The 15,349-nt window shown below is 35.3% G+C and overlaps 1 protein-coding gene across 1 annotated transcript in view; it reads right to left on the bottom strand.

Annotated features, from left to right (window-relative positions):
• LOC132748843 (E3 ubiquitin-protein ligase MIB2-like) overlaps window positions 1–15,349 on the bottom strand; it is a 48,333-nt gene that overhangs the window by 31,399 nt on the left and 1,585 nt on the right. Inside the window, exons 2-4 of the mRNA XM_060738496.1 lie at window positions 13,534–13,650; window positions 9,544–9,654; window positions 6,742–6,846 (exon numbers count right to left, since the gene is read on the bottom strand). Of these exons, the coding sequence (XP_060594479.1) occupies window positions 6,742–6,846; window positions 9,544–9,654; window positions 13,534–13,587 (270 nt within the window). The 5' untranslated portion in view covers window positions 13,588–13,650. The remainder of the gene's footprint in view (window positions 1–6,741; window positions 6,847–9,543; window positions 9,655–13,533; window positions 13,651–15,349) is intronic.

The raw sequence follows: 15,349 nt of genomic DNA, 5'->3' as shown, positions 1-15,349 counted from the left end.
TGTTTTATTCAACGAGTTCAATAAATTTAGTATTGAATCTACACGAATATAATATTCTATTTATCACATATATAAAATAAGAATGGAAAATTGTTAAAAAGAGTCATTTTTCTTTGATGCGCCTATAGCGTAACGCTAACATTAGCGCGCTTTAATGCTATGTTTATAGCGCAAATGACGTGACGTCAAAGTGTTATTACACTAGTGTAATATTGTCTAGTGTAATATCGTTTTTTAAATGGCTTTATTACACTCCTGTTTATGTGATAAAAGTTGATGTTACATTCTATGATAGCAATTTTTATTATATGGAACCAAAATAGCCTATTTTCAAGTCAACAAGTCAAAGGCCGAGGTCACTGGGTTCTGTTATTGCAATGCATACACTTTTCATGAAATCAATTATTATTTGACTGGTTATTTTTAAACTTTGTGAGTAGATGAACCTTGATGTGTCCTACGGGCCATGCCCATTTTTGATCAAAGGTTGAGATGAACTTATTTTTTAAAATGTTTTTGTTTATGTACGACTTAGTAGCTTAAATTATGACATACAACTTGTACATATATAACGATAAGTTTTGCCTGCCCATTTTAAGTGAATGTGACGTTAAATTCAAATATTTCCTTATTTAGAAAATGTGCAGTATGCAATCAGTGAAGCACGCTGGTCCTTTAACAGTTCAACAAGGAATATTGGCACGAAACTGTAATACCGGTGCAAGGATAGAATACAGTCTTTAAAAAAGTCCCGTCAATGTAATGACATTTTGGTTCCATATATTGGTACTTTGGTATCCATATATTGAAGAACTGGTATCATATAATGTGAAAATCAACTTATATATTGCTACTTGGTTACATACATTGATAAACTGGTTTCATATATTGTAAAATTGATTTAATATATTGATAATTCGGTTTCATATAAGGGCATCTGGTTCCATACATGACTTACTTGGATCCATATATTGAAGATCTGGTATCATATAATGTGATAATCATCATATATTGATACTTCGGCTCCATACATTGATAAAATGGTTTCATATATTGTAAAAATGAATTAATATATTGATAAATCGGTTTCATATAAGGACATCTGGTTCCATACATTGCTACTTTGGTACCATATATTGAAGACCTGGTATCATATAATGTGATAATCAACTTGTATATTGATACTTTGGTTCAATACATGGATGAAATGGTTTCATATATTGTAACAAGGAACATCGCAATGCGATGCAACCAGGTTTTCAGCAAAATATTTCACAGAAGCTTTGTCATGAAGGGGCATTTGTTTTTAATTGAACTTTTAGGAGGAATTATGGCTTTTTTAATATTCCTCAAACAAAAATGATTGAGAAATTTTATGTTGTCTATTCGCCTTTTTTTCCCAAATGTTTTAGAAAGGTAAACAGTACTTTATTTTTGCTTAATTTTTGCATTTTTGCGTCTCTTGTCATTTTCTTTTGTCAACAATATTGGCGTGTGGTGTTTTGTGCGATATCAAGAAAAGTATGTTCACAATTTTAAAAAAATACTTGAATGATGTCTTGGAAGAAACATGGGAATTTAGTGAGCGCCAGGGCACTTGATGACAAAGCTTCTGTGAAAGTTTGGTCAAAATCCATTGAGAAATGTAGGAGAAGTTGCGCACTGTAGAAATTGTTTACTATATATTCTGCATAAGGAAAAAATATACAAAGGGCCATAATTCGGTCAAATATTATCCAATCACAAAACCCCGACAATATGTGCCAGGCACTTAAAAACAAAGCTTCTAAGAAAGTTTGGTCAAAATCCGTTGAGAAATGTACGAGGAGTTGAGCACAGAAGAAATTGTTCTCTATATATTCTGTATAAGGAAAAAATATACAAAGGGCCATAATTCGGTCAAATATTATCCAATCACAAAACCCCGACAATATGTGCCAGGCACTTGATAACAAAGCTTCTAAGAAAGTTTGGTCAAAATCCGTTGAGAAATGTAGGAGGAGTTGCGCACAGAAGAAATTGTTCACTATATATTCTATATAAGGAAAAAAAACAAAGGGCCATAATTAGGTCAAATATATACCAATTGCAAAACCCTGGCAATATGTGTCAGGGCACTTGATGACAAAGCTTCTGAGAAAGTTTGGTCAAAATCCGTTGAGAAATGTAGGAGGAGTTGCGCACAGAAGAAATTGTTCACTATATATTTTATATAAGGAAAAAAAACAAAGGGCCATAATTAGGTCAAATATTATCTAATCGCAAAACCCCGACAATATGCGCCAGGGCACTTGATGACAAAGCTTCTGTGAAAGTTTGGTCAAAATCCGTTGAGAAATGTAGGAGGAGTTGCGCACAGAAGAAATTGTTTACGCCCGCCCGCCCGCCGACATACCTCAATCTAATAACCAGTTTTTTCCTTCGGAAAACCTGGTTAAAAATGAAACCACAAGGATCACACCCATGTAAAAGAAATTGTATCGCATGCAAACATATCAGCAGTAAATCATATGTTAAAATTCATTCAACAGGAAAATACTTTCATATCAAAGGCACATATGACTGTAATTCATCCAGTTTAATCTATTTAATAACATGCAACAAATGTGGAATACAATATGTAGGACAAACCGGCAATACTATAAAAGAACGTCTATATGGCCATTTCGCAGACATAAAAAATGCCAACAATTATAAACCCGTTTCCCGCCATTACACAACACACGAACACAACGTTAATGACGTCGACGTAACTATGTTATTATCAACACCTAAGAACGTCAACATCCGCCTCAGAACTGAAGAAACACTTATATCAATATTTAAAACACGATCACCATCCGGACTTAACTTAATACAGTAATAATGGACATTCAAAGTAATTTACAGAAACAACAGTTAACAGCTAACAACGAACACTTCATTGAAATATCCAAAAAACTACGACAATGTAAAACCTGCAACAAATTTCTGAAAGGATCTAAAAGTAACTTCAACCGACACTTTAAAATTCACCAAGACACGAAATTACGATTTATATGCTACATCTGCAACAACTCTTTTAGCCGACGTGAACACCTCCAGAAACACAGCAATACGATACACAAACAACCACTAAAACGATACCTCACCAAATTAGAGAAAAAACACGACAACATTGAAATAAAACCTATCAAACCTTGGAAAAAACCTTTTGAAGCAACCACCATACCAAAATTCGGTATAATACCCGGCGTAAAATCATGGCTACAGAATACACCAAAATCAACAACGGACGAAATTTTAAAAGAAATGATAATAGATCCGGAATTATCCCCACTTCAACTGTCCCCCTTTAGAAGTAACAACCCGTTGCCGTGGAGCAGCCACACAAGCACATCAACCAATTGCCAGGATGAAAAAGGAACACTGAATGACGTTAATATAAACATTTATTCCATTTACGGTATTTTTTCTTAAAAGCATACAGCTAAATATAGATTATGGGGTAAACCCAAAATGACATAATTTAAACTATTTTTAGAACAATTCACGTGACGTAAAGTAAACCCGATTTTTGTACGTTAGACAATGATTTTTCTATTATTCTGATATTTTATAACCCTGATGAAGACTCGTGAGAGTCGAAAAGTCGGTTATCATCATTAAATAAACCTTAAAACCTATCCTGTGTTGATTGTTTGTTCCACTTTTATTGTTTTTCTTGTAATATATTGATAATTAGGTTTCATATAAGGACACCTGGTTCCATACATCGCTACTTTGGTTCCATATATTGAATATTTGGTATCATATATTGTGATAATCAAATTATATATTGATACTTCGGCTCCATACATTGATAAATTGGTTTCATATATTGTAACAAGAGCACCGCTAGGCGGAGCATTATATGCCCGAAAGTGTTCTTTTTTTATATAAAGGATGAAGCATTTGTAAGACATTTCATAAATTAAATAAAGTATTACCTCCTTCCAATAGCAATCCTCCTATAAAGATTGAATATTGTGGGCCAAATAGAAATTAAGTTATGCTCCAGTAACTGTTTTCAGTTTTAAAGTAATAGTGACCATGACCTTTGACCTTGTGACCCCAAAATCAATAGGGGTATTCTACCTAATATGGACAATCATCCTATGAAGTTTTAATATTGTAGGCCAAAAAGACCTTAAGTTATGCTCCGGAAACTGTTTTCAGTTTTAAAGTAATAGTGACCTTGACCTTGTGACCCCAAAATCAATAGGGGTCTCCTACCCAATATGGACATTCATCCTATGAAGTTAGAACACTGGGCCACATGGAACTTAAGTTATGCTCCGGAAACTGTTTTCAGTTTTAAGGTAATAGTGACCATGAACTTTGACCTTGTGACCTCAAAATCAATAGGGGTCTTCTACCCAATATGGACAATCATCCTATGAAGTTTGAACACTGTGGGCCAAATGCAACTTAAGTTATGCTCCGGAAACTGTTTTTCAGTTTTAAGGTGATAGTGACCTTGACCTTTGACCTTGTGACCCCAAAATCAATAGGGGTCTTCTACCCAATATGGACAATCATCCTATGAAGTTTGAATGTTGTGGGCCAAATGAAAAAAAACTCAAGTTATGCTCCGGAAACTGTTTTCATTTTTAAGGTGATAGTGACCTTAACCTTTGACCTTGTGACCCCAAAATCAATAGGGGTCTTCTACCCAATATGGGCAATCATCCTATGAAGTTTGAATGTTGTGGGCCAAATGGAACTTAAGTTATGCTCCGGAAACCAAATTGCTAACGGACGGACGGACAGACGCCAGGGGGTATAACATAATATGCCCGAAATTCTTTTGGTCATATAAAAATGAATTAATATATTGATAATTCGGTTTCATATAAGGATATCTGGTTCCATACATGGCTACTTTGGTACAATATATTGAAGAATTTGAATCATATATTGAGAAAATTAACTTATATATTGCTAACTCGGTTTCATACACTTACGGTATGGTTTCATATATTGTAACTGTGGATTATTATAATAGATTCCGGTTAAATAAGAAGGTGTTTTCAAGTCATATATAGTCGAAGTGAACTTATATATTATCCAAATGGTTAAATAAATTGAAAAAGAACAATATCAGACAGCCATGGCTTTCCATACGAATGTATGTAATATTTTTCTTGTTATCATAGAAATTTATTGAAATTTATGAAATTCTTACTGAAGATGTCTAATTTTAATAAAAGAATGAATAACTATGTATGGGAAGCTGCATATCCTATTACATGCCAAGTAAAGTCTAAAGGTCTTTTCTATATATAAAAAAAAAACAGTTAGTTTTTTTAATGACACTATCATTATATTCATACTATGACCACATATAGTGTAAGAGTCTAAAGCTGCACACCTAGATGAGCCAAAATATTTCAAGAAATTCAATCCTTAGACAAATGTATTAATATCTATAATTTGAAGAAATGCCATGACCCTGGGGCATTTTAAAGCTTTACCTTAAATAGGGCCAATCAAATTAATATGAGCAAACTTGATAAAAGACAACCTAAGAATGCTACAGACAAAGTTTGGTGATCACCCATCAAATATTCCAGTAGGAGATGATGTTCAAAGGTTTTTATATTTTTAGCTTGAGCAGCCCCCAAAAGGGGCCTATCAAATTAATATGAGCAAACTTGATTAAAGACTACCTAAGAATGCTACAGACAAAGTTTGGTGATCATCCATCAAATATTCCAGTAGGAGATGATGTTCAAAGGTTTTTATATTTTTAGCTTGAGCAGCCCCAAAAAGGGGCCTATCAAATTAATATGAGCAAACTTGATAAAAGACTACCAAAGAATGCTACAGACAAAGTTTGGTGATTATATCCATTAGTTCTATAGAAGGAGATGTCTAAAGGTTTTTCTATCTTTAGCTCTAGAGACCCCTAAAATGGGTCAATCAAATTAACATGAGCAAACTTGATAAAAGATGACCCAAGAATGCTACAGACAAAGTTTGGTGATCATCCATCAATTAGTTCTATAGTAGATGTTTAAAGGTTTTTCTATTTTTAGCTCTAGAGACCCCTTAAATAGGTCAATCAAATTAACATGAGCAAACTTGATAAAAGACAACCCAAGAATGCTACAGACAAAGTTTGGTGATCATCCATCAAATATTCCAGTAGGAGATGATGTTCAAAGGTTTTTATATTTTTAGCTTGAGCAGCCCCCAAAAGGGGCCTATCAAATTAATATGAGCAAACTTGATAAAAGACTACCAAAGAATGCTACAGACAAAGTTTGGTGATTATATCCATTAGTTCTATAGAAGGAGATGTCTAAAGGTTTTTCTATCTTTAGCTCTAGAGACCCCTAAAATGGGTCAATCAAATTAACATGAGCAAACTTGATAAAAGATGACCCAAGAATGCTACAGACGAAGTTTGGTGATCATCCATCAATTAGTTCTATAGTAGATGTTTAAAGGTTTTTCTATTTTTAGCTCTGTTGACCCCTAAAAGGGGCCAATTGAAATGACATGAGCAAATTAAAGTGTGAGATGCTACAGACCAAATTTGAGGTAAATCTGCCCAGCAGTTTCAGAGGAGACGATGATTGTTGACGCCAGACGACGGAGTATCCCCCTTTGATATTAATAGCTCACCTTGAACCTTCGGTTCTGGTGTGCTGAAAAGAGAGAGCCATAAACATGTAAGACAATGCTGTAAAAGAATAATTTTGAAAGAATTTTTACAGTTTCCATGGTTTTTGACACTCCACCATGTCCCTCCTGTAGTTTCTTCAACAGTTTCTTGTCTTTAATTATTTCTACAGCATCTCCTTCCCTAAAACCTGCAACCTGAAATATACAAGAAGACAAACTTTGAAGTTATAGGACTCTAAAACCTGCTATCTGAAATATACAAGAAGACAAACTTTGAAGTTAAAGGACTCTAAAACCTGCAACCTGAAATATACAAGAAGACAAACTTTGAAGTTATAGGACTCTAAAACCTGCAACCTAAAATATACAAGAAGACAAACTTTGAAGTTATAGGACTCTTAAACCTGCAACCTGAAATATACAAGAAGACAAACTTTGCAGTTATAGGACTCTAAAACCTTCAGCCTGAAATATACAAGAAGACAAACTTTGAAGTTATAGGACCCTAAACCCTGCTACCTTATATAAACAAGAAGACAAAGTTTAAAGTTACAGGACTCTAAAACCTTCAACCTGAAATATACAAGAAGACAAACTTTGAAGTTATAGGACTCTAAAACCTGCAGCCTGAAATATACAAGAAGACAAACTTTGAAGTTATAGGACCCTAAACCCCGCTACCTGAAATATACAAGAAGACAAACTTTGAAGTTATAGGACTCTAAAACCTGCAACCTAAAATATACAAAAAGACAAACTTTGAAGTTATAGGACTCTAAAACCTGCTATCTGAAATATACAAGAAGACAAACCTTGCAGTTATAGGACTCTAAAACCTGCAGCCTGAAATATACAAGAAGACAAACTTTGAAGTTATAGGACTCTAAAACTGTAACCTGAAATATACAAGAAGACAAACTTTGAAGTTATAGGACTCTTAAACCTGCAACCTGAAATTAAGTTATTTGGCGGACAAGCTTTTTGAAGTCAAGGCCCCTGTGACCTTTGACCTGGTGACCTCAAAGTCAATAGGGGTCATCTAATAATCATGACTAACCTCAATGCCAAATATGAAGACTGTGGGTCAAAGGAATCTTAAGTTATTGGGCGGACAAGCTTTTTGAAGTCAAGGCCCCTGTGACCTTGACCTTTGACCTGATGACCTCAAAATCAATATGGGTCATCTACAAATCATGACTAACCTCCATGCCAAATATGAAGACTATGGGTCATAGGAATCTTAAGTTATTGGGCGGACAAGCTTTTTGAAGTCAAGGCCCCTGTGACCTTGACCTTTAACCTGGTGACCTCAAAGTCAATAGGGGTCATCTACTAAACATGACTAACCTCCATGCCAAATATGACAACTGTAGGTCAAAAGAATCTTAAGTTATTGGGCGGACAAGCTTTTCGAAGTCAAGGCCCCTGTGACCTTGACCTTTGACCTGGTGACCTCAAAATCAATAGGGGTCATCTACTAATCATGACTAACCTCCATGCCAAATATGACGACTGTAGGTCAAAGGAATCTTAAGTTATTGGGCGGACAAGCTTTTTGAAGTCAAGGCCCCTGTGACCTTGACCTTTAACCTGGTGACCTCAAAATCAATAGGGGTCATCTACTAATCATGACTAACCTCCATGCCAAATATGAAGACTGTAGGCCAAAGGAATCTTAAGTTATTGGGCGGACAAGCTTTATGAAGTCAAGGCCCCTGTGACCTTGACCTTTGACCTAGTGACCTCAAAATCAATAGGGGTCATCTACTAATCATGACTAACCTCCATGCCAAATATGAAGACTAAGGGTCAAAGATATCTTAAGTTATTGGGCGGACAAGAAAAAACCGACGGACGGCCGGACAGCCGGACGGACAAGCTGATTCCAGTATACCCCCCTTACAACTTTGTTGTGCGGGGGTATAATGAATCATTTCCTAGTAATTGCCAGTTATTCCTAATGAATCATTTCCCAGTAATTGCCAGCTTATTCTAACTGAATCATTTCACATTAATAGCTAGTTATTCAAAATGAATCTTTTCCCAGTAATTGCCAATTATTCAAAATATATCATTTCCCAGTAATTGCCAGTTATTCTGACTGAATCTTTTGCTAGTAATTGCCAGTTATTCCAACTGAATTATTTGCTAGTAATTGCCAATTATTCCAACTGAATCATTTCCCAGTAATTGTCACTAATCTTCCAACTGAATCATTTCCCAGTAATTGCCAGTTATTAAAAATGAATCATTTCTTAGTAATTGCCAGTTATTCTAACTGAATAATTTCCAAGTAATAGCCAGTTATTCAAAATGAATCATTTCCCAGTAATTGCCAGTTATTCCAAATGAATCATTTCGCTGTAATTGCCAGTTATTCTAACTGAATCATTTCCCATTAATAGCCAGTTATTCAAAATGAATCTTTTCCCAGTAATTGCCAATTATTCAAAATAAATCTTTTCCCAGTTATTGCCAGTTATTCTAACTGAATCATTTCCCATTTATAGCCAGTTATTCAAAATGAATCATTTCCCAGTAATTGCCAGTTATTCCAAATGAATCATTTCCCAGTAATTGCTAGTTAGTGTAACTGAATCATTAAGTAAGTTTGTAGATAGCTATAACCTTAAAAACACATTTTAAATCTATCAAAAACCAACCAGTACTGAGTAATGAGTGTAAAGTTTCTTAGAGCTTGCATCATTTATATAATTTGCAGTTGACTAAAACGTGGGCAATAACTCTGCAAGAGATAAATAAATATTTAGTCATAATGGTCACAGCATAGTTTTAACCCATCCTTTATGGTACAGCATGCAAAAAAAACAACATTTTATTTACACATCATGCTGTTTTAATAAAAATCAATATTTCTTTAGCCATATTTACCCGATACAATGCTGCTTTGGAAATAATATGAAAGTTGCCATCAGGGTACTGTACACGAGCCATGTCACCTCCAAACAGAAGCTCCACCACTGTGCCGAGCTCGTTCACACACTGTAAACAAAGAACAGTCAGGTATTCTAGTCAAAAATACTGCATAGATGTAAGTCATTGTACAGTGTATAAAGCTTACTAACAGAAATGCACCAGCTCATTGTTACACAAGTCTCCTATCTCAGGCAGTGCACGGGTATTTACTGGGCATACATCAGGTTTTTAAAAATCAGAAAGTCAAAGTCTTACTATTTTTTGTAGGGGGTGTGGGACATAATTATAGATGACTGGCACATATAGTAAAAATGTTCTTTATTCACAATTGGACTCATGGTAAGCTTAATTGCTTAACCTTGTTTGTTTGTTTCATTTTACGCCTTTTCCTAACAGAATTTCAGTCATATTTCCTAACCATCATTCCTGGAGAGTTACACCAGTACTAGACTACCTTTCTCCGTGCTAAACTACCAAAGCATCTACCGGGGATCCAACCCACGCCAGAGAGGTAACTGAATTAGAAGTCATCGACTTGAACCCCTCAACCACGGAGGCGGTTAATTGCTTAACCTATACCTGTCTTAATGTCAATTGTTGATTGCTCAGATTAAGTACTTTGACAAGCTCACCATGGGCAGTTTAAAAATTAAACAGCAATTTGGTAGAGAAGGGAAACATGTGACATTATATTTTTGTTTAATAAAATAAATGATAGTATATTAACTGCCTGTAAACAGAACATGTGGGGAGGTTATTTAAGTTGCATTTTGGAAATTGATGTCTTAAAATATGAAAAAGACATATAAGACTGTACAGATAACAAGAATTCATTAACTTCACCAATTGACCTTCTGCTACAATTATGAAGCACCTTCTGAATTTCCTTTAACTAAGCCACCAGATTTTACAATTCCACCCTATATACCTTTATATCGGAAAGAGTGTGGTTACTTAAAACAGCTCCCATAATTAGTTGACAAATCCAAATTTTCTTTGTAATGTAAACTCTTAATACAACACTAAATAGTAGTGTAGGAACACATTTTTTTTGTTTCTATACAACTGAACATTGCCATAATGCATAGACCCCTGACTATCTATCTATACTGTGCTCCTCTTAGTTCACGGTACGTAACAATTTGAAACATGAAATAAAATAACAAATGTAACTTATGGTTCAAAAATTATCACAAGCTGTAACATATACTTATTTTCTGCTGCATGACACAAGGAAACAACAATACATTTAGTCCAAATCAGTTTTAATGGGCCAGAAGTAGATCATATGTCGGCCATTTTGAAAACAGTATGTCATCATTTAAATCGCAGTAATGGTGTTACACTTCAGTTTTTTCATGTTTCAGTTAGGCAGCAAGGTTCCCTTTAAATCTATGACAATCACAATAAGGGCAATTTTTTTACAAGAATACTCTGAAAAGCTTCAAATGTCAAATAAATTCCTTCTCAATGATATGTTTTTGGAGCCATGATTAGGAGAGATTTTATTGACAATACCCCCCCCCCCCCCGGCCCCTCCCCCCCCCTCTCCCGTCCCACCCAAAAAAAAACCTATAAAATAAATAAATAAAACAACTAAAAAAAACTCAAAATTCCTTTGATCTGTTTATCAACAAACAACAAAATTTACTGGTCAAGTCACCAACTGCAGAACATAATTTGACGCTATTTCATAGACAACTGCTGATTTGATTAGCGATGCCAATCATGAGATGCCGCTAGCTTTTGTTTCATATTGTATATTAAGACCGATTATCCAGTGTATATCCAACAATCTGTATTTTCACACCGATTAGTGTCATATTTATCAGTTCATAAACATGTAAACATACCGCGAGGTCATTGTATTAGACTGTGTCACTGTTCATTTCAATTTTTCATTCAGATGGGAAGTTACAAATATAAACCAGTCAATGACCCACAAAAAGTAGACTGTGTCGCCGTGTTTGGAGATAAGAAGTGATAGTTCTAGATGGAAAACCAAATATGTACTTTTCCATTCTTAAAATAGAAAATGCTAAATTTAGACTGGAGATTCCAAAAGTCATACTTTTCGTAAGTTTGAGCCAATCGTGATTTTCTTGAGCCAATTTAATTATTTTGGAGCCAATTTGCTCATTTGCTCTTGCCAGCGCGAGCCCTGGGCTATAATTAAAGCCATCCGGGTAAACGTCATTTATTTATTGACTTTCGTACATTTCACTTATCTCACGTGTCAAATTTTTTCATTGTTACAAAGACGGAAAATAAACAATATTATCATAAGAAACAAATCGGGTATAACATCAGTCTCTATTTCTATATCAATTCACCTTAATTGCCTTTATCATGAGGTGTTAAAAACATGTGTCTCCGACTGTCACTCATTCAGAGCATGTCTACTGTCTTTTTGTGTTGGACCGAAAAGGTGTGATTTTCACTATGTTTCTGTCGAGGGGATCAGAGATCAGTTTCGAAAGTTCGAGCGATCCATGTTCGAGCTATCCACTTTAAATTCCCCCGATCATATTCTCATTATATCTTTAATGTATTAAGCAACTTTTGCTCAACGCGACCAACGACCGCTAATTAGTCAGCTAATTGAGATCAATCTTTTCATTAAACGACCACTTTTACCTGTCAAGTAATTGTGTTTTTAGAGTACATAACACCGCCTCGTAATGTCACAAGTGTCAACAATCAAAGCACAATATAAAAATGTGTGAAAATCTCTATTTCCCAAACCGTTTTAGCGTATGCAAATGAAGGTTAGTATACGTGTGACATGTATTATCCAATAATATCGATAAAAGAATGCAACGCCCCGCCCCTACTGAGATGGTGTATACGCTTAGCTGTTGATATTTAGACTGCATTAAATTGACCTTGAGCTTGATCAGCAATTAGATTAATCGTTACAATCAGATGTAGTTTGTTTATTTCAAATGAAAAATTCACAACAGAAAAAAGCTTCACCCATTAGGAGTTTCATGTTGAAGACAAGGAAATACAACGGAGAAGTTTAAAAATTCTGGAAAACTGTCAAACATGTACGTGTATGTGGATCAAAACTGTTTTGTCAATAAATACCAGAAAGTAAGCATCCATTTAGATTATCCGAGCGTTCTAATTATAAAACATTTATATAAATGAAGTTGAAAAACATTCCGTTGCAAAAGAAAGATGTCATGTATAAATTTTGACTTTTTATCATGCTTTGTCTCGTTTCATAAAGCGACCGTTTTGGGTGTTTCCCTTGCGCGGTCGCTTAATACAAGTTTGACTGTATAAGGAAAACCTTAGTCCTATGACCCCGGGGCAGGGCTAAATTTGACATTAGAGGCAAAATTTGAACAACTTTGGTAAACGACCTATAGATGATATCATATACAAAATATCAAAGCTCTAAGCCTGGTACCTTCAGACAAGAAGATATTTTAAGTATTTATTATATATACAGAGTGAAAATCAATGACTCCGGGGCCAGTCCACTTTTGCCTCCATGACTATAATTTGAACAATCTTGGTAGAGGTCTACCAGACAATGCCTTATGCAAAATATCTACCAGACAATGCCTTATGCAAAATATCTTAGCTCTAGGCCTTGTGGGTCTTTACAAGAAGATTTTTTAAATTTATTCTTATAATTCCTTTTGGTTGCCATGGCAATCAGATTTCTGCATGGAATGAAATTCTCTTGAACAACTTTGGAAGCCCTTCACCCAAGGATCAATCCTGCTGAGTTTGGTTGCAATTGACTAGTGGTTTTTTCACAATAAGACTTTTTAAGTTCACTATATAATCTATATAACACACACACACGCCCACACACACAGGCGAATCGCTATATGCCACCGCATCGCAGATGCTGCGGTGGCATAAAAACACTTTTGACCATTTTGTATAATTTAAAATATCAATACCCAGTATTATTATTGCTAATACCTGTTTCATTTCATCTTTCCAACCTCCAGGTATATTTCCATTTTTTCTGGGCATCTTGGAATTCTTTCAAACTCATGTTGACTGACACCTTGTCTCCAGGTTTGACCTTAATAATACCTGAAACAAATTGTAATGACATTTTATACATTGAATAATTATTTTTTCCCTTTCTTGCAGAGATTTAAATTTGTTGCAACTTTTATTTTTATGGTGAAGAAGCTACTATTTGACCTTCAATGTACATTGTTTATGCACAGATCAGCTCCTGCTTTAACTGGCACTCTGTTGAACTCTTTCTTATTTTTTTTTTATTTGCTCAAAAAGCTCAATAATGGATTCTACACATACTCCAAATATTTTGAAAAGAATAAAAATAAACAAGAGGGCCATGATGGCCCTGAGGTCGCTCACCTGTATATAGGCCCCCCAACCCCCACCCCCCGCCAACGTTGCAGGGCCAATTTAACCCAAGGGCTTTTATTTGCACAAACTTGGTAGACACCCATAAGAAGATGTTTCATCCTAAACATCTAAGCTCTAGCTCATTGGGCTTTTTAAAAGAAGATTTTTTTTTGTTTTTACTAAACACATATAGTTAACAAGAGCACCGCTAGGCGGAGCATTATATGCCCGAAAGTGTTTTTTTTAGTAAGGATGAAGCATTTGTAAGACATGGGAATTCGCTGTTCATCCTATAAAATTTTACAGCTGTAGGTTGATTAATACTTAAGTTATTAATAATGACCTTATCCTTTGACCTTGTGACCCCAAAATCTATAGGGGTCTCCTACCTTATATGGACAATCATCCTAAGAAGTTTGAATATTGTGGGCCAATTGGAACTTTAATTATGCTCTAGAAACTGTTTTCAGTATTAAGGTAAAAGTGACTTTGACCTTGTGACCCCAAAATCAATAGGGGTCTTCTACCCAATATGGACAATCATCCTATGAAGTTTGAATATTGTGGGCCAAATGGAACTTACGTTATGCTCCGGAAACTGTTTTTGGTTTTAAGGTAATTGTGACCTTGACCTTTGACCTTGTGACCCCAAAATCAATAGGGGTCTTTTGCCCAATATGGACAATCATCCTTTGAAGTTTGAATATTGTGGGCCAAATGGAACTTAAGTTATGCTCCAGAAACTGTTTTCAGTTTTAAGGATATAGTGACCTTGACCCATGACCTTTTGACCCCAAAATCAATAGGGGTCTTCTACCCAATATGGACAATCATCCTATGAAGTTTGAACACTGTGGGCCAGATGGAACTTAAGTTATGCTCTGGAAACTGTTTCCAGTATCAAGGTAATAGTGACCTTGACCTTTGACCTTGTAACCCCAAAATCAATAGGGGTCTTCTACCCAATATGGACAATCATCCTATGAAGTTTCAACATTGTGGGTCGAATGGAACTTAAGTTATGCTCCGGAAACTGTTTTCAGTTTTAAGGTCATAGTGACCTTGACCTTTGACCTTTTGACCCCAAAATCAATAGGGGTCTTCTACCCAATATGGACAATCATCCTATGAAGTTTGAACATTGTGGGCCAAATGGAACTTAAGTTATGCTCCGGAAACCAAATTGCTAACGGACGGACGGCCGTACAGACAGACAGACGGACGCCAGGGGGTATAACATAATATGCCCTTTCGGGCATATAAAAACAATGACACCCCTAGGGCCGGGCCAGTTTTGACCCCATGGCTTTTATTTGAACAAACTTTGTAGACACTTACTAGAAGATGTTTCATGCTTAATATCTAAACTCTAGCTCTTTGGGTTTTTTCAAAGAAGATTTTAAGTTTTTGCTAT

The sequence above is a fragment of the Ruditapes philippinarum genome, unplaced genomic scaffold (assembly GCF_026571515.1).
Source record: "Ruditapes philippinarum isolate M1 unplaced genomic scaffold, ASM2657151v2 ctg3080_1_1_1_1, whole genome shotgun sequence".
NCBI classification, from domain to species: domain Eukaryota; kingdom Metazoa; phylum Mollusca; class Bivalvia; order Venerida; family Veneridae; genus Ruditapes; species Ruditapes philippinarum.
Note: the sequence above shows the minus strand (reverse complement) of the source record. Positions and strands in the feature narration are given on the sequence as shown.